The 20,205-nt window shown below is 45.1% G+C and overlaps 1 protein-coding gene and 1 long non-coding RNA gene across 7 annotated transcripts in view; one reads left to right on the top strand and one right to left on the bottom strand.

The window, feature by feature from the left end:
- LOC115803223 (uncharacterized) overlaps window positions 1-15,801 on the bottom strand; it is a 116,136-nt gene extending 100,335 nt beyond the window's left edge. The window contains exon 1 of the long non-coding RNA XR_016391160.1: window positions 10,180-15,801. This is a non-coding gene — a long non-coding RNA (uncharacterized LOC115803223). The remainder of the gene's footprint in view (window positions 1-10,179) is intronic.
- PPP1R3B (protein phosphatase 1 regulatory subunit 3B) lies at window positions 7,476-18,988 on the top strand. 6 transcript variants are annotated; one of them, XM_022571128.2, is made up of 2 exons: window positions 7,476-7,627; window positions 14,096-16,122. In XM_022571128.2, the coding sequence occupies exons 1-2, from the start codon at window positions 7,491-7,493 to the stop codon at window positions 14,973-14,975; spliced, it is 1,017 nt and encodes a 338-aa protein (XP_022426836.1). In that variant the 5' UTR covers window positions 7,476-7,490; the 3' UTR covers window positions 14,976-16,122. The 6 variants fall into 6 exon arrangements, 4 of the variants coding, with proteins under 4 accessions (XP_022426836.1, XP_022426837.1, XP_089759822.1 ...); XM_022571129.3 differs by lacking the exon at window positions 7,476-7,627 and adding an exon at window positions 8,315-8,478; XR_016391158.1 differs by lacking the exons at window positions 7,476-7,627; window positions 14,096-16,122 and adding exons at window positions 8,388-8,478; window positions 18,777-18,988.
- The last annotated feature ends 1,217 nt before the right edge of the window (window positions 18,989-20,205 follow it).

Here is a 20,205-nt window from a genome sequence, read left to right as displayed (position 1 = left end):
CACCCACGGCAACCACTGACCTTTCTACTGTCTCCCTAGTCTTCTCCTTTCTAGAATGTCATATAGTTGGAATCATCTAGCATGTAGCCTTTTCAGATTGGCTTCTTTCACTAGTAACATGCATTTGAGTTTCCACTATGTCTTTTCATGGCTTGACAGCTCATTTCTTTTAAGTGCTGAATAATATTCCATTACCTGGATGTACCATAGTTTATTTACCTGCTTACCTACTACAGGACATGTTGGTTGTGTCCAAGTTTGGGCAATTATGAATAAAGCTGCTATAAAAATCGTGTGCAGGTTTCTGTGTGGACATAATTTTTCAACTTTCAATTTCTTTGGTAAATACCAAGAAGCATGATTGCTGGATTGCATGATAAAAGTATGTTTAGCTTTGTAAGAAACCATCTTGCTATGGTGTTAGAAGTCAGTATAATTCTTACCCCTGTGGGGAAGAGTGACAAGAATTGGGAATAAAAGGGGTTTCTGTGGCGCTAGTGGATGGATATAATGAGAATTCATTAATCTATACACTTAAAATTTGTTGACTTTTCAAAGTGTATGCTATACTTTACTAAGGGTTTACTACAAAAATTATTATATGGCAGAACTATCTAAGAAAGCAATGAACCATACAGGATAAATGCACATTTAAAAAAAAAAATCAGCTTGTAACTTTTTATCTGAGTTTTTTATGTAATTTACAAAGACCATGTCTTTTTTGTAACAAAGATACCTTAAATTTTTCTTTTGTTTCCTGTAGTAAGCCTGTTTCAGAGGTCTGCTCCTTTCCCAAGTCTTTAGGGATATCCCTTTCCCCTTTTCCTAAGCTATATCTTAGTTGTTTCTGTTCACCTACCCTCAAATGAGGGAGTATTTGGCAAACCAGTGATGTCTTTGGAATATCTACCATGTGCTTGGTAGTTTACAAATATGTCAGCATATACGTTTGTGCCTTATTCTCACATATCCCAACACCTTACACCAGAGAAAAGGGTAGGTCTTTTTTTCCCTAAAGTCTTGACTCTTAGCTCTAACAAGGTGCTAACAGTTCCTTCGAGTTTCAGGAGCATCTGCAGAAATAGCCCCCATACAACCTTTGTTTGGGAATTCTGGCTCCTACAGAAAGGGTTCAGAACTGTCTAAGACTGGGAGAGCATAGTGCCTGGTGCTTCTATGGGTTTGCAGAAAGATCCACCCTGAAGAGGAGGTGAATCCCAGAGCCTGGGATCTGTGGGATCTGAAGTTTCCACAGGTGATGGAAGCTGACATCCTGCTCACAGGGAAAAAGCTGAGATCCGGGAGTGCAGGACCTTCACGCCAGGCCTGCAAGGGGGCCTCACCGAAGCCTGCCTGAACAGCAGCTGCAGTGGGTGGGTGGTGAGGATGTGACCTCCACAGCAGGTGGGCTGCAAAAGGAGCAGGCAGTGACCACAGAGCCTAAGAACAAAGGGCCTGTTCCCAGTTTTGAGGAGCTGCACACAACAACTGATATTTAAGCTTCTTACTGGACTTGGTAAGTAGAGGGTTCAGATCCAGATTTTACTGTATTTAGAATAATCCAGAAATGTGACTTTCATTGCACTTGGGTTTTGCGCAACGAGTCATCCTGGTTACACAGAAAGTGTTCTGGGAAATCTTCCGAGTAACCCTGCCAGGCAGGCATTAGTATTCCCATTTTACAGATGGGAAAACAGAAGCACGAAGTTGGGTAGTAATTTTTCCAAGGTCCACGGCTCATTGTGGCAGAGTCAGTATTCAAATCCAGGACCGCCAGATGACCGAGCTCTTAACCAACTACATTTTACTGTGTCTAGGGCATGAGAGTTATATGAGTTTTTATATTTTTATGTGTCTTCCTAGGAATCTTTACAGGAAGTTAAAACAGAAACCTTCTCTTATATTTTGTAATATGTTCCTTCTTCTCATCACCTATGACTTTGGATTGTTCCTGAAAGTTGATGGATAATGCTGCTTTATAAGAAAGAGAAATGCTTCTTGACTAATCTTAGGAGAGATAAATTTCTAGATTTTTACAAACTAAAAAGTAATACCAAAAAAGAAAGAAAGAAGGAAGGAAAAAGACCCAGGGTCAAAATCAGGGAAGAAAGCTTAAGTTATTACACCTTTTGGATTAATAAGAAAAATAGGAGACAACAGACCCTACTTATTAGGGGCTCTGCATTTGAAGACGACCAAAGTGTTAACAGAAGAAAATAGGAATCATGCCAGATATCTTTGCTAAGGTTTACTATATGGTCATATCAATTTCCAAGGCTTAGATGTCAAAGTTTGGCTTTGTATATTTTATGGTCCTGGCTGCTTGCCAAGTAAGACATACAAATAGTTATCAGGTTGTTGTTTTTGGTGAAGTGTAATTTTATAACAAGCTTGAGTAGCCTTTACAACAAATGCACTATTGTCCCCTGCATTTTATTATGCAGTAGGTGAACTAACAACGTTAGACGATGGCTCTCCCACTGCTCCCTGAGATTTGTGCCTCCTTGGGAACGCACGCAAGGCAGAGGGCAGAGACAGAATATTCTCAACATGTGGTGACTTCCTAGCTTTAACTGCCCCGACAGCCTGTGGCTCTGTGTGGAGAGATCGTTACCATGAGTTTCGAGAAGGAAGAATGCAGTCTTTAAGTTGTAATTCTCTAGAGGATATCAAATGATCAGAAGGAAAACCATGAAGTCAGTTCAGCTTCTGACTCTAAATTTCAAACAAAAAGAGGAGTGATAAGAATGTAAAGTTGTGGGAAAACATAGTGTGTACATTTAGAAATTATTGTACCTAAATAGTCTTCTTTCCTCATCCCTCTAGTGAGTCACTGTTTTCTTTATACAAATTATATCATTGCCTGTTTCTAAGAGGACAATGCAGGCAGTTTTGTAAAGATCAGGATGGAACCAGCCAAAATACAATTATCTACACAAAAGCCCCAAGTGCTTGCAGTATCTGAGGCGGAGGCGTGCAGCCGAACAGGCCGAAGACCCAAGGCACACAAGGCCAAGCGGCCTGTCGTAACCCTCGAAGCAGCTTGACATGTCATTCTCACAAAAGCGCATGCCACTTGTCATGATATTCCGGACGGTACAGGTTGCATCACATGTATATAGTTATATGTTCAAATATAATTTATGATCACACCAGTCACAAACAGGGGATGAATCAGCAAAGAATATAAATACATACTGGGTTCTGCCTAATTCCTTTTAAGCCTGTGGCAAAGTGGTACCCCATGTTCTCAGCCTCTGCCTTTCTCTCTGACCAGCCACCACTTCATATCATTTAAGTTAATAATATGGGTTATGAAGTCCCCATTCATAACACAAATTGCCTGTGTATTTTGAGACTCAAAGCTACAAGTGTGTAGCTATTTTCACCCAGGCACAGAGTATGTGATTCATTAGTGAAAATTCTCATATGGCTTTTTTGTAAGATGAGGTATAATTTGTCCAAAGTCCACAAACCAAGACCTAATTAGGATTACTTAACTCTTAAACTGCTCCAGTAGTGAATAAAAAGTCAATACTGATCTTCCTAAAAATGATCTGACAATACAAATCAAGAGTCTGAAGAACGTCTGTACCCTGTCGGAAACAGACTTATAAGAAATAATCAGGGCTGTGGACAAAGATTTAAATGTGAAGATTCTTATCAAAGTTTATTTACAATAGAGAAAATTTGGAAAAAAATCTAAGTATCCCACAATAAGAAAATAAATTATAGTCTCTTTATATGAAGGAATATTATGCAGTCATTAAAAAGCATGTCAGAAAAATTATAATAATACTAATACACTCAAAATGAGCAGTCATGATTAAAAAGTTAAGATATTAAATTTTATATATATCAATACTATGATCCTATACTACTATGCACAGAATAAATACTGAAAGAAAAGACAGTGAGTTACATTGGTAGTTATGGCTGGGTGGTACTGATTCTGTTTTCACCTCTATATTTTTCTGTATTTTCCACAAAATACAGTGTCTACAGTGATCTTGTATTCGTTTTATATTCATAAGAATAATACACAATACAAATTAAAGATATATCTGGATCATACAAAGCACTGCACAAGATATAAAGCTAGGGAATAAAAGCTGCTCGGTATATGTAACTTTTAAAGGAGTGGTCCCTACATCAGCATCATATAGAAACTCAGAAGCCCTCAACCGTGTAAATCACTGATGGGCTCTAGGAGCTTTGACATGTAAATTACTCAAGCTCTTCTCCCCATGCTAAGGACATATTCTCCATAGACAGAGGCTTACAGAATCCCTTGGCTCGTATTCCTCTGCCTGTCCCATAAAACATGACCTAGCAAGTCCCTTTCAGTCAAGTCTGAAAGAGGAGCAGAGGGCCCCAGGTAACATGATGCACCCAGAGCACGTCTGCAGCTCTGACAGGTGCAAACAACTCCACTCGTCTAAATATAAATGGATTTAAGCAGTTTGGAAACAGTCTTCCCCACTTTCTATTCTGATCTAGCAAAAGAATGTTCTCTTCTTTAGTTCTGACTTGATGCTGGTTATTTTTATTTAGATTCACTTTGCAATCACTTTCATTCAAAGAGAAGCAATGTTAGAATTTGAAGAAGAAAAAAAGAAAGAAAAAGATTTCTCTTCCAGAATCTTGCATGATTTGAGCTGTTTTTGAAATGTTTTCAGTTGAGGAGGAGATAAGGCATTAACAATATATTTTCAAACTTTCTGGATGAGCAAAAAAGCTGCTGTTTACACATGCAGAAGGAAGCAGCGTCCAATGTTTAAGCCAGAAAGAGGATCTAATTCTTAATCAATGGCGTGGAAATTCTTTGGGGGAACGTATAGAACTCTGTGCCATTTCCAATTCCTGCCATGCTCTCTTCCCATTACCCCTAAACTCTAACTCCCCCTTCAGGATCCTGCTCAACGGTCACTTCTCAAAGGTCAGCCTTCTCAGACTTTCCCCTCCCCTGCCCCACTGCCAGACATGCACAGTCTTCCTCTTAGCTCCCCTAAGAGAGATTTGCCTTTCACACATTCATCCCACATCATTATATATTAGCTTAAGAGCTTCTCGAGAGTAAGATAATATTTCACTCATTTTTCCATTTCCAGCACCCAGGTTTACGGTAGTTAATAGTGTGCTGTTGAATGAATGAACAAATGTGTAAGAGAGAACTGAAAAAGTCACAGATGAGCCCAAGTGCAAGAAGAAGACAGTGCTACTAACAGCCATGAAAAACAACAGCTTATGGTAAAATGATCATTAGCTATGCTTAGCCACTGTTAGGCTTCCTGGTTTTTGCGGGGAGGAGGGTTGGCTTATTAAATGAAATTAAGGCTACAGTTCAAAGCCAGATATTAGAAAAGGAACTTGGTATGCATTGACTAACAGGTTGAAATTTTCCATTTTCAGTTTCCCTCTTTGTGGCTATAACATGAAAGGGTGAAGCAAGGCTGTGTCTAAGGGCCAGTCCAGCTCTCAGGTTCTGGAACTCGGGACTGCTGTGAATTCTACTGGAACAGTTCTCCAGAGCTTGCATCCCAGCTCTATCCTGATCGCAAAGACTGCGCTCTTTGTAAACTCATAGACGCTACACTCCTACCTACCAAGACTGGGGTGTGCCACAACTAAGTTTAGCCCCACTCTCCCGGACTGAAATAGTCACCTAAACCACAGGGATGATTTCCTAGATCTATGTAAGGAAGATGCTTCCAAAACCTAACACTATAAAATTGTATTTACTTGTCCCAACTCCTTCCCAGTTTGGTTCAGATCGCCCTTTGCCTGCATACATTTTGCAATACCTGTTGGCTTTTTATCTCTGCCCACTCCTCCAGCATGCCCCTCCACTTGAGAAACGTAGCCAGCACTTGGCATCATAAATCTTCAACCCACTCATCAGCTAATAAAAGGGGGTTTAGAGTTGGCAAAGGGAATATTGCACAGAAACTTTATTTGCCAATCGCCTACCAATAGCTAATTTCACAGGTGGTCCTTTATCAGATTTGTCCATTGAAAGAGAAGGAAGAGGACTAATGATCACCCTTCAGACAGGAAGACTGAGTCTGGGGAAGCTCTCTATGCAGCTGAAGGCTTCAACTGGATTATTGTAGTGGACTAGCGTTTTTGTCTTACATTCCTAGTAAAATTAGAAGCTGCTTTAAAATCTCTTACAGCAGAAATTCCCATATGCCATAGTCAATGTAATGAATTTTCATAAAGCTAAACATATGCAATGTGAAGGACTAGCCTCTACTCTGAGATTATGCCCTTCCTGCATTTTATTGTTATTGCTGTTAAAGAGTACTTCTTTTAAAAATAAAAGATGGTAACAGAAGATGGTAGGATTTGTTTGTTTTAGTGTCTTTACTTGGCACCTTAGAAAGCTGGCAATCCTATATTAATTTCCAAAATTCATTAAAACTGGAAAACTGGGATTCTCATCCCTAAAGTGGCTAGCGCAGAGCTGGTCACCAAGGAGATGATACATATGGCTAATACATGCATATTTAAATTGATCTCATATGGGAGGAGGGGCTTCTAAGCTCTCTTCTAAGCTCCTCATTCTCTACAGATCTCAAGGCATAGCACAGAGATCACCGAGGCCCTGTGGTACAGGCTGAATCTGTTCATACAGATTCAATTCAGGTAGTTTCCTCGAAAATATACCTACCTGAGAAACCCTCAACTATACACGCGGTGTTCTGTGAGATGGGTATTGGTCCTTTGCCCCAGTAACAACTTCATAAAAAGGATTTTACTGTACTCCTTTCACAGTAACACCTGGACCGTGATGGGCACAAAGCAAGCGTTCAGTAATTACTTACTTTCGACACTATCGCTGGAGCTGGGGATACTGATCCCGAAAAGGCTCCACCTAAAACGGAGGGGAACGCATTTGGCATTCTCTTGGGGCTCCTCTGGGCTCCACGTGTGATGGGGGAAGTAACTGTCATCTGCGAACCCCCGGTAGCTGAAGTGTAAGACAAAGGCGGGGCGGGCGGGACGGCTGAATGCAACTGCAACCAGGTCCGCAGGTGTAGAATGACTTTGCCCGGCTAGGACTTTGCCTAGGGAGAGGGAACTCTGCCAGCCGCCGGCGTCCAGCCCTCTTGCTGTAACGGGATGCTAGGCTGTAGGAAAGTGCCTCTGCCCCCTGGCGCCGGTCCTCGGGCTTCTGATGAAATTATGACCCACCGCCCTCTTCGCAGGCCCTGGACGCCAGCCCTATCACTCCGGGCGCGCAGCCGATCACGTGGCGCGGCGATGCTCTGGAGGACCGCGGCTCCACGGCCATTGGTCGACGGCGCGCGTCCCGGGCGCGCCCATTGGCTGTGGGGGGCGTTCACGTGAAAGGGGGTCTAGGATAACATCCCGAGTGGAGAGAAGTGGTCGCAAAGTTAAAGGGAGCCGTGCGGCGGCTGGGAGATCGAGTCCCGTGTGAGGGGCCGCAGGGAGGAGGCGGGCGGGCAGCTCTCGCGCACGGACGGATGCGGCTGCCCGCGAAGGGTGCCGACCTGAGCCCCGGCCCCCGCTCCTGCCGTCGCCGCCGCTGCCCCTGCCACCCCGGCGCGGATGCTGCCGCGGGCTGGCGCCTCCGCACCTCGGGGCTTATGAGCTGTACCAGGTACGTCCCTCCCAAGCCCGCAAGGCCGGCTGCCCGGCCGCGGAGACGGCGGCGAGGGCGCGTAGCGGGGGCCCTCTTTGGTCGTGCCACCTACACTTTCTCCGTCCAACTTGCAATTACACTCTGGGAGTGGGACACTTTAGAAGGGCTCAAGGAGGCTGTTGCTTCCACGTGGGGAGGGCAATCCAGGGACCAGAGGTGGGATGGAGCCTGGCCGGACCCACGTGATGCACCGAGGTGGGGGTCCCGGCCGCGACGGGCGGCCCGGGGGCTGGGGGCTGGGACTTCAGATACTCTTAATCCCTATTGTGACGAGTTCGAACCTGACACAAGGCTTTTCCACCTGGGACCCGACACTTCTAGAGAGTGTCCCCGGAGTTGAGCGATGGGGTCTCAGCACAAGGGAAAGTCGCTTCGTCTCTCCCCCGGCCTCGATTTCCCGGTACAACGTAGGGAAACACACTTGGTGATCTCTCAGGCCGCCGAGGGCGACGGGACACAGGACGTTGCGGCGGCCGGGGCCTCCCGGAGCAGAGCCACCTCCGGTTCCCGGTCCCCAGACGGGCTGTCCCGGGCCAGCGGGGGCGAGGTGGCCGCGCGGGGACGCTCTCGTGGCGCCGCTCCGCCTCGGGTGGCCCTGCTGCCCCGCCCTGGTGTGATAACTAGGGCTCCTCCTCCTCGTCGTCTTCCTCCCCCTGCCGGTCACAACTCCGGGAACCCAGCCCAAGGCCTGCCTCCCGGACACACCGAGGCTCACGTAGTCTGGTGGCGGCAGCCTCCCCTGCCACCTCCCTCCGGGCGTTCCGATGCAGCGAGCCAGCTGGAAAGGGGGCTTCCCCGCGGCCCAACAGGTGGGTTCCGGACAGGCGAAGGACCTCGGGGAAGGGTTGGGGGCGGGGTGCAGCCCAGGCCTGACGGGACCAGGACACAGAGGGCAGGACGCTCTGGCCTGTGTCCTGTTCCTGCCACCCTTTTGAATCCAGAGAAAGGGGTGTGGAAGGGACTCAGTGCAAAAGAGGGGGTAGGGGGCCCAGAACATACTAGAAGATTTGGGCTCTGTCCTGGTATTGTTTCCCGCAGAGGAGGAGAAAGTTGAGGACAGATTTGAGGACTTGGAGGGTTGCTAGAAGATGTTGGAGCCTGTGGTCTGCGTGGTCAGGCCTCCTTGGGAGACCCAGGGTCCAGGAGAAGAGAGTGTTAGGGCTTTGGGGGCTGGGGTGCAGAGAAGAGGAAATAGTTCACTTGGCAGGGTTATCCAGGAGCCAAGACTAAAGTGAAGACAGCTGGAGGACTGACTACAAAAGTGAAGTTGAGGTATTTAGGGAAAAGTTAGGGAGAAGAGAACCATCAGGCAGTATTAGCAACCAGGAATGTCAGAGCTGGAAGGGATCTCAGAGGAGAAAGCTCAAGCCCAGAGAGGTTGAGTGACTTGCCCCAAGTGGCACAGCCATGTGCAGGTATTCCTAGGCCAGTGCACTGTGTTTCACACTGAACATTTTTAGATGGCAGACACTGCCGTTTTAACTTATCTCTTTCCTATAATATGCCGCCTCATCCACAGATATTTATCTCAAAGATGCTTTGGATGATGGTGACAGAATAGAGGAGTCCAAGTGGCTTCTAGGGCTGTGAATAAGGGCCCCATGGTCTGAGTACCAAGGGAAAGATGCCAATTTTACTCATACTGTGGCAGCCAAGCCTTTTGGGAGGGAATAAAGAAATGTCGAAGGGGTAAGTGGCCACGTCTTTTAAAAAATTATACCTGGTAACCTGGTTGCGAATGCTTACTTAATGCTGTTTCAGTGTTCCTATTGGGTTCTTGGTGCGTCTGATTTTTCTGTCTTTTCTTATCTGAGTACAAGAGAATGGAGGAGGCAATGTGTTGGCCTCAATACAAAAGAAAGATTTGCTTCCTATAAAAGGCACAGCCAGAGAGTCAGTAGCTCAGCCGCCTGAAACTGTGAAGGTCGTGGGGTTATTTTCTGTACAAGTCAATAGTTTTTAGAGAAGAATCACCACAATATCTAACCCTGGCTGAGAGGGTCTGTTGTTTGTCACTAGAGGAACACAGAAAGCATTTATGCAAAACTATCCATGTTCTGTCTTTGCATGGCGCGTTAGGGTTTGCCCCCTTTTGACCAGAAACACTGAAATCTACCCTTGGTGCATGTCCAGTCTCTCATGGGGCAAAATTGATCTCCTAGGCATCTATTTGGAAGCAAAGGTTTTGAGAATCCGTTCTGGTCTGAGTAATAGCTACTCACATTCTCATGACCCTGTCCTGCAACAAACTGGTATCCAGGTCCCATGTCATGCTGTGCTGGTTCAACTGTGTGTCCACATCTCATTCTGGTTTTTCTCCAGACCAACCTTGGTGACTCACATTCCCTGGCTTGGGCATGAGAAAGGCAGAGCGGCCTAAGAGTCTGTCATAAGAGGGGCCCTGAGGTACAGCCTGATGCGTCCTGTGTTGGAACTGATAATTTTCATGCCATTTGAGGACAAAACACTTGTCCAGGTGCCTTCCTTTCAGGGATTTAGGAAACTATTACCTTGCATGTCTCCGTGGCTAGGAGTACGTCTGGGTGTTGGTCATCCCTGTCACGGTCCGTGCGGGAATTTCTGGGCAGGTGATCAGGAAGGCTTACACCAAACCAGCACTTCGGTGCACCAGTTCTTGGAGACCAATCTGGTTAATAAAAGCTGGAATCTACCTGTGAGGATAGGCAAGGGAGCCAAGAGTCAGATTGCACCCTCTACTGAAGCCACCGGGGTTAGTGACCTCCCCTCCAGTGCTGGTGACACCAAAAAAGTGAAGGGATTCTGGGTAGGGGTGCTTGTGCAATGGGCCTGGAGCAGGAGCCTGGGAAGAATGCCTGGGCCGCCAGGTGGTTCACCTTCCTTTTGCCCTCCGTGGAGAATGCTGCAAAACCAATTCGGCTCCAGAAAGTGCCAGTGGAATTGTTTAATTACCTCTGGCTCCGACTCCAGCTTCACCTCCTCGCCCCCAGTTCTTAAAGCTTGGTGATAAAAGGGATCTCAGGGGCATGTTTATACTGCTGGGTCCAAACACTGAAACTTTACCAAGGCCTTCAACTAAGCCTTTCTAACCTGCAGGATTAGACCTTGAGAGTGACTGCAGTCCACTGCAAGTGTGCAGATTCTTTGCCTGATCTCCTTGTTTTAGAATTGTTTCCACAATAGCTTGAGAGTTTCCCAGTCATTTTCTAATGAGCTGTTTTAAGGTGGTTCTGGAAAGCATGCTTGAGGATGGTTTGCAGGCCTGCGGGACACTCATAGAGAGCTTGCAGTTGACCTTGTGCTGACTCAGGCAGGGAGGAAGCGGCTACAACAGAGGAGGAACCCCTCCTTCCTCAGTTCACACCCAGGTTGTCAGGGGTGGGCAGAGTTGGGGGGGCTGGGATGCAAGGCTTTGCCTGCTGTTTGGTTATTTTTAATTAACATTTAATTTAAAAAGCAAAAACTACCTGTATTAAAAGTAGAACTGAACATGTGATTCCAGTGCATTCTAACAAAGTTTTGCAATGAACAGGGGAAAAGAAAAATTCAAGTACTTTGTAAGTATAGGATTTTTGTTTTGTTTTTTTACGTTGAACCCTCTGACTTTTTTTAAAAAAGCTGTCTTGCCCAATTCAGTCAGAACTTTCCTTTCCAGAACAATTGAATGGGTATAAGAAAAGATAATAGGGACTTCCTTCGTGGCGCAGTGGTTAAGAATCCACCTGCCAACGCAGGGGACACGGGTTTGAGCGCTGGTCCGGGAAGATCCCACATGCCGCGGAGCAACTGGGCCCGTGCACCACAACTACTGAGCCTGCGCTCTAGAGCCCGTGAACCACAACTACTGGGCCCATGTGCCACAACTACTGAAGCACACGCACCTATAGCCCATGCTCTGCAACAAGAGAAATGAGAAGCCCACGCACCACAACGAAGAGTAGCCCCCGCTCGGGGCAACTAGAGAAAGCCCGCGCGCAGCAACGAAGACCCAACGCAGCCAAAAATAAATAAATAAAAGAATAGATAAATTTAAAAAATGAAAGAAAAGATAATAGCCAATTTGCTCCTAAAATTTTTACTTGTTTAACTTTGTTAGAGGAGAAACTATAAGGCTATTTAAGGATATTTAAAGGATAAGATGTTTAAAGGATATTTAAATATCCTTATTTAAAGGATAAGATATCCTTTAAAATGCATGTTTAGATAACTACATTATGGCTATAAATTAAGATAAGAACATTTAGAAAGGTTGGGCCTTTTCAGACTAATACAGGTATTTGTATTATTATTGTTTTGTCTCTAAATGTCTGTGTTTCCCCACTTGGTCACCACTAAGTGATTCCTGCATCCTGGGGAAGTGCTGGGTTTTTTGGTGGTGGTTTTTGAAAATGGGATCAAGCCCAATACGTCTTCATCCTTTCTCATTTTTAAAATACATTTGATTAAACGAAATCAGAAGTTGAAAATGAGATATTATTTATTGGACTGATACTATTTGTTGGACCAGTGGTCCCCACTCTTGTCAGATGATGAGCGGCATTTTGCCTGTCCTTCTCCTGAACTACCACCATCACCCCACAGCACCTCCCGGGGCGGGGCTGGGGGGGTAGGGATCGGGAGGCCTGAGAGCTGGTACCCCAGCACACCACCACACACCGACACCTCTGCCGTAGTGAGGGGAGATGTGTTTCGCAACTAATCCAGATCTGTGTTCTGTGATTCTCAGGCTAGAGACTTTAATCCTGGTTTCATCGCCGACTTCTTCAATTAGCCCATTGGAACTGTCAAATCAGAATATCAATTTGCCATGGTAATTAGAATAAAAATGGCTTGGCTTTAGTGAGGCAATAGCGTTGGGTGGGTTTTGGGCCCTACAAGAATCTTAAGATATTTGAGGTGTTTTATTAGATTCATTTTGTTTTCTTGATTAGAGAAGGTCTATTATTTTAGAAAATATTAGAAAGTACAAAGCAGGAAAACAAATTTCCTGAAATCCCATCACCTGGAAAATTCTGACAGTTTTAATTATATCACTAGTCTTTTTTCTGTGCATATACGTAATATTTTTCCCTACAAGTCTAGTCTCTATGTACAATTTATCTTCTCCATTTTCTACATTAATTATATATTATAAATTTTTATGCCATTTAAATCTTTTTCCACATAATGGTTTTAATGATGATATTAAATTGTATCACATGGACATGGTGCACTTGATTTAATTGGATACCTGTTATTGGTCATTTAGTTTACTTTCTCACCCCTTTTCCCTCCATAATGTTGCATTGAACATTTTAGTACATTAACCTTCGCGCATTTTTAATTATTTCCAAGATTAATACCTGTATGTGATATTAGAACCGAAAATGATGATTTAGAAAGGTTGTGCCCATTAAGACTAATACAGATATTTGTATCATCTTTTAAAATTCTTTCCTAACTCACTAGGTAAAAACAGGCATTGTCTTCTAATCTAAATTTCTTAAGTTACTTGTAATGCTGGACACTTTGCATATTTATGAGCCACTTTTAAATTTCTCTCATGAATTGTCTATTCATGCTCCTTGCTCATTTTTCTACATGGAATATTTGACTTTGTTATTGTTTTATAAGAACTCTTTATAAAATTATTAAAACTTTGCTGCCGTGCTTTTTGGAAAATGTTTTCCCAGTCTTCGGTTTTTTGGTTTTACTTATTTTTTTCACTTATAGAAAAACATTGTTTTTATGAAGTCAGATTTAATTTAATCTTTAGCATGATTCTCTTTGCTTTTTATTCTTATAGAGGCTACTTTCACTGTAGAAAAACACAATTCTTCACTGATACGAAAGATTTAAAAATACTAAATTGCTGGCACTTTTTAAAAGTAAGATATACTAGAATATAAAAATCTACTGTACATTGAATGAAAGCAAGTGTGGGTCTGTCTTCACTCCTGATTCCCAGTCTCTGGCACCATGCCTGGCACACAGCAAACACCAATCAATATTTGTGGGAGGAATTAATTTCTTTTTATCGGAGGAAAGCAGTATTTACCAAACTGCATTCAGCAAGGTGCTCCACCAAAAAAAAAAAAGACTTTCCTTGTTTGGGATAAGTTTAGGAAATTCGGCAAACAGCACGCTGTTTTCATTATTCTCCATGGCCCATCAGTATACTGACGGCCCCAACAAGCCCTGACAGGGAAACCCATGAACTAGTTTTAAAACCAGTGGTTCCATACTTCTGTGTTTGTTTTAACCTTGGGCCTCTTCCCCCCGCCCCCCACTTTGCACTCTTAATCTCCCCTGAAACCAAGGTCACACTGGACCACACTTGAGGTAATATTGAGCTGTAGCCATGTGGGCAAAGATGAAGGCAAACGTAGTTCGCTGGTCCCTGTCGGGGGGGATGAGCCTGAACATCTGTCTGACCTCCTTGCTGTTTCTTTCCTTCCCCTTGGCCAGGGTTGTAGCCTGCTGTAGCCCCGTGATGGCTGTGGACATTGAGTGCAGGTACAGCTGCATGGCCCCCTCCTTGCGCAGAGAGCGGTTTGCCTTCCAGATCTCCCAGAAGTCAAGCAAACCCCTGAGGCCTTGTATTCAGCTGAGCGGCAAGAATGAAGCCAGTGGGACGGTGGCCCCGACCGTCCAGGAGAAGAAGGTGAAGAAGCGGGTGTCCTTTGCAGACAACCAAGGGCTGGCCCTGACAATGGTCAAAGTGTTCTCCGAGTTTGATGACCCGTTAGATATTCCACTGAACATCACCGAGCTCCTGGACAGCATTGTGAGTCTGACAACAGCGGAGAGCGAGAGCTTTGTGCTGGATTTCTCGCAGCCCTCTGTAGACTACCTAGACTTCAGAAATCGGCTTCGGACCGACCACGTCTGCCTGGAGAACTGCGTCTTGAAGGACAGAGCCATTGCAGGCACGGTGAAGGTGCAGAACCTCGCATTTGAGAAGATGGTGAAAGTCAGAATGACATTCGACACCTGGAAAAGCTTCACAGACTTTCCCTGTTGGTACGTGAAGGACACGTACGCAGGTTCAGACAAGGACACGTTCTCCTTTGAAATCAGCTTGCCTGAAAAAATTCAGTCTTATGAGAGGATGGAGTTTGCCGTGTGCTATGAGTGCAATGGACAGACGTACTGGGACAGCAATAAAGGCAAAAACTATAGGATCATCCGGGCAGAGTTGAAATCCGCCCAGGGAACAGCCCAGCCACCAAATGGACCAGATTTTGGAATAGCTTTTGACCAGTTTGGAAGCCCTCGGTGTTCCTATGGTCTGTTTCCGGAGTGGCCTAGTTATTTAGGATACGAGAAGCTTGGGCCCTACTATTAGTGACGGCCTGGGATGGAGCCGGGCTGAGTGGGTGCAGAGGAGCCGAGCTGCATCACCCCAGGATGGAGATGGAAGCCCAGAGAAAAGCTGAACTGCCATCAGGCACAGTTTTCGAAAAGAAAGGATCCTAGTCACTTTTTTTCTTCAAGCAGGCAAGCCAGCCAGGCTTAGATCACAGAACTGGGTTCACACTCAGAGGAGATGGGTGTGCGGTCTGTTTGGCACCCGCGTGGTGGCAATGAGGGTCCGAGCAGGATGGTGCTGGAAACGGTCTGGACAGGACCCAGGCCTGCAGGGAGCACTGGCCAGGCCGGAGGATGGTGGCTCAGTGACGAGGAGCCCCTCTCCCCTCGGGTGTGGGAAGTCAGTCCCCCCGGCCCCCTCTTCCTGTGGTCTTTCCCGCCCACCCAGGGCCTCCCCGCCTGTTGCAGCTGCCCCGTGTCTACGTGGGCTTCACACTTTATCTCTGTGTGTTTGATTTTCTTCCACAGTTCATCTGCAGTTCAGGAAAAGATAATAAAGGCAGATCAGCTCATGACAGAGACAGGCATTTCCTTTTTCTGACCCCACTTAGATATCCCAGCAGAGGACGACACACCAGCTATGAAAAGTCAACCGGCTGCTGTGCGCTGTCACCAGCCATGGCAGGCTGGTGCCAGGCAGGACAGTCAGGAGGGGGACACTTTTAGCTCCACCTCTTGGCGCTGGGGGGAACTTTCTAAGCACTCTTACCCTGAGTCACCCGAGGGCTCAATTACAAGACTTGCTGTAACTTGCCAAGCTGGTTTGCCTGTGTCTCTTTCTTCACGAAAGGATTTTAGGATCTCTTTTCCTGGAGAGTCATCTTTTATGCTGTGCTCAGGACGTTTGGATTTGCAGATTAAGTGTATCCTCGGCACCTTCAGGAAGTGCTTGGTTGTATCTTGACTGTGATTTACAACCTCCACGTTGTAAACAGCACCTTACAAGCCCCCACGGACTTTGACTTGGTTGTTCTTACCTATGGTGTGTGGGTACGTAAAGGGATAGGGGTGAAGAACCTCACCGAGTTCTCAGATGTCGTTTTCGCTGTTTGCCAACTCTGAAATATCAGATATTATTTGTTCTTAACCACATTGGACTAAAGCATTAAAAGTCTGTTGGTTCATACTGTTGTGAGACTCCTGGGACTTTCCTTGTCAGATGGACCCCCAAACCCTGTGATTTTTCTTGGGCAAAATTGGTTGGTCCTTGGGGGTGTTTAAAAATATTTTTACATGTGTATTTGTAGAAGGTTGGGGTCTTTTACTGTTCTGTTTTTGTTTTTGGAGCTTAGCTAAATGACTGCCTCATTTTTCTTTTGCCTGACCTTACTAAAGTGAGGTCTTCCTCAGGGAGGAAGGAAGAGGGATGCCCCACTGCCTGGATTTGGGGGCACAGCTCCTGGACTCTGCAAGCAAAGAGTCTTCTTTCACTTGCATTATCCAGATCAGTTGGAAGAGACCTCCCAGCTTCTGTGGCTTTGTAAATTAGCATCAAGCAGGTCTGGAGTGTCTTGGCTCCTAGAGTTTTGTGGTTGGGTTTTTTCTTTTTTGAACTTTAAAAAGTTTTGACTTTTTAAATGCTCTTAAGTGGTGTTCCACGGAGTTCTTGTTCCTAAAACTGGCTGTGACTAGTCTGCAATCTACTGCTTTATTTTTTATGTCTCTCCTAGGTGGGCAGCACTGGGGGTTACATGATAATTTATGGGACAGTCACATTTTTTATTTTATGCTGACATTGGGCAGAACTGGGATTTATCTAAGCATGTCTGACATCAGGTACACAGACAGTACTCCCTGTGTTACAAATCAGGTGATCAGAACTATTATGTAATAGTGTAAATCTACACCATGGGAAGCAAAACTGATCTTATATAGGTCATGAATTTATTTTGCTTTAGGAAGTCCCACCCTCCTCCTCCAGTTTATGAAGGGTACAAGGTGTACTGTCCTTTCCCTATTAACAGACCGAAGGTATCAAGATCGTTCCCTGTTCGTAAGAAAAATGCCTCAAGTGACTTCTGTATGGTTTTCAGTAATAAGGATCTTAAGGCATTCCCGTGTCAGAATTTGAAATATGGTAATTCAGTGATAAGTATGTCTTTTAAAACACCACAAACGCTCCCCCACCCCTCTTTCCTCCCAGCTGACCCCTGCTTTCCTGCCAGGGGCACTGCTTGCAAGCCCCCTGCTGGTGCACCTGGGTTGCTCACCCCACCAGGCAAGTCCTCACCTGCTGGCAAAGACGCTTCTCTGACTAAAGCAAGTGCCCGCCCGAGGTCCCTGTCAGCACGGTCATGCAGTGAGGTTGTAGCATCTGAAAAATAGTCTCCTCTTTACCAATCAGTCTGTCTCCTTTTGGGGCGGTTCTGTCCCAGGAAATCAACAGACAGCCTCAGGACCTGCTCCTTCTTTGGGCCTTCTCCTTGTTCATAGCTCACCGGCAGTAGACAGGTGACACACTGGAGAAAGTGACCGGTTTCTTTTTCTTTTTCTCACTTGCAAGGTCATAATGTCACCATTTTAATTAAGAAAAACAGCTTTTTTTTTCTTCCAGTGGAAACAGCTTGAAACTCAATTGATAATTCTTACAACCGGTACTAAACAAAGGTGGGGAAAAAAAACCCAATCAGAACTGATAACAGCAGGTCAACAGCAGACAAAGAGCAGGGAGAAAGGGAATTTTCCATGCAAAGGAGATTGTGCACGTGGATAATTCAAGGCCACAATCATTTTCTACCCCCAAGTTTGTGTGTTGTATGCTTTCTTTCAACTGAATTACTTTAATATTTTTGTGTCCATGATTCATTTACCTAGCCAAGAATAGGCTCACCAATGAGTTTTGCAGCTGTCCTTTTTTTTTTTTTAACATCTTTATTGGAGTATAATTGCTTTACAATGATGTGTTAGTTTTTGCTGTATAACAAAGTGAATCAGCTATACATGTACATACATCCCCGTATGTCCTCCCTCTTGCGTCTCCCTCCCACCCTCCCCATCCCACCCCTCTAGGTAGACACAAAGCACCGAGCTGATCTCCCTGTGCTATGCGGCTGCTTCCCACTAGCTATCTACCTTACGTGTGGTAGTGTATCTATGTCCATGCCACTCTCTCACTTCGTCCCAGCTTACCCTTCCCCCTCCCCTTGGAAAGTGACAGGTTTCTTAGTTGGAGATATGAATGCAGCCTGACCTGTAGGTTTGACCCTCAGACAGCTCTTGGTTATGATGACACGTGGCCCCCTTCCCAACTTGCCCCCAAAGGACCAGCCTTCTGCCGCTGGTGCAGCTGTCCATGGATGGGGAGGCAGCTCCATTTCTGTTTCATATTTATTCCCTGCTATGTCCTGGGGAGCATTTGCAAATTAGGTGCAATAAATAAGCTAGACTATCTAAAGACAGATTTTAAACAATAAGCTTTCAGTGTTTCTTGGAAGATGTGAAGCATTTGGGCGAGTTTGTTTGCTTTTTTAAAGTATTCTTGTTATAGGAGAGCTGGTGAGAAACAATGGAGTTATGTAGTTCTCCAGAAATTAAAACAATTTCAGAGTCAAGGTAGAGTTTATTTCTCTCTAAGATTTAATTTTAATGGTGGCAAAACATTACTCTCTCAATGTTTCTTAAAGATGTAAATCTTGAACTGCTAAAAGAATGTTTTGTGGTTTTGATCTTTGCATATAATTTGCTTTTTTTAAAAGAAGCGTTACTTGTAGTCACTGGGACATTAAATGGCTTGTATATATATGTTTATAAACCAAAAAAGTGTTTGCTTACTTTTCAGAAGTGCCGTTGGCTAGGTCTTCCCTCTCAATGGACAGTGAGTGAAAACCTCGGTGTCCTTCCTGTTTTCCACATGTTAAATCCCTCGAATGGATGTGGTGTGCTGGAGAAAGCACGTGGCTGTCGGCTCTGGGAGGTCCTGATGGCCTGTCTCTCCCGAAATGATCACGGACATTGGGGCTAAGTTACACACACAGTGGGATCTCCCAGGGTCATCAAAGACAACTTGCCAGCGTATCTTCGCTTCCTGAAGTGGGACACCTCTGGACGGGGAAGGACAGCTGTGCTGACGGGCAGCTTTTCCTTGTTATGGTTGTAAAGCGTTGCAGCCCAGGTTGTAAGGTTGTGAATGTTTTTACAGTCTTGTTTATCAGTTCCTCGAGTCGGCTGGACCCATGAAGACTCCAAGAATGCAGCTGTGATGGTGGTGGTTCACTCTTCCTTCTATGTATGTGAATGTAGAAACGGAGACTCATCTTCATTTTCATGCCTAAAAGTGCCTTGTTGAGAAAGTTCCACAGTTTTTAAAAAAATACATATTTTTGTACACAAAGTTAAAGGGGAAATGCACTTTAAAATCACAAGAATGGATGCCTTTTGTGTGGTGTAAGAGAGTGGTTTGTTTGAATCTCAAATGCAAAAATGTAATAAAGGTTGAAAACAAAACTGAAAGTGTCCTGTTTTAAAACTGACTCTCTTCTTAGAGTCAGAGGCTGGGGAGGAACATTTTCAGTCTGTGTATTTCCACATCTGGAATGCCGGTTTCCAAAAGGGACAGGACACAATCAATGGCTAAGTAGAAAAGCTGTAAGGTTCAGAGGAAGGGGGGTAATTGCTTTCTGAGTTGTACAGCAGCCAAGGCTGGGTACACCTAAGAGAGTGATTGCCAGGGAAGTGGTACAGGGGCCCGTGTTGTTCTGAATCATTTTTAATGATCCAAGGGCAGGTCTCTTCCTACCCTGTCACTTGCTCTTGAAGCATATTTTTGACTTGGTGTATACGCAGCAGTGGGAAAACTGTAAGCAGCTCTCATAGCTTTGCACTGCTTGATCAGACAAACTCTGCAAGTGGCAAAACCACGCAGCTCCTGGTGGGGCCCTGTCTCCACTGGGTACAGGACATTCACCCTAAGTAAGATTTCAGAGATGTTTTATTCCCAAGTTCAGAAGATGGGATGCAGGCGAGGTGAACTGCTGCCAGGTGTTTCCTGCCAATCAGTCTCGGCCACGCCGGGAAAGGCAGTGGTGGTTCTGTCGTGGAACGTCAGAGCATTTAAAATCTTAGCACCCAGTCAGTAAGCGCCCAAAGTGAGCTACATGCATGACCGCCTTTCTCAAGCCTGGCAAACACTGCCCACATTTTTGCCTCCACAGAAATGGGAAGGGGAAAAAAATAACACTGGTTTTATGAATGTCTACTTGTGATTCAAT

This window comes from Delphinapterus leucas, chromosome 21 (genome assembly GCF_059928025.1).
Source record: "Delphinapterus leucas isolate spDelLeu-1000000601 "Yukka" chromosome 21, BTC_Dleu_Yukka2, whole genome shotgun sequence".
Lineage (NCBI taxonomy): Eukaryota > Metazoa > Chordata > Mammalia > Artiodactyla > Monodontidae > Delphinapterus > Delphinapterus leucas.
This window is presented reverse-complemented; position numbering and strand designations above follow the sequence as displayed.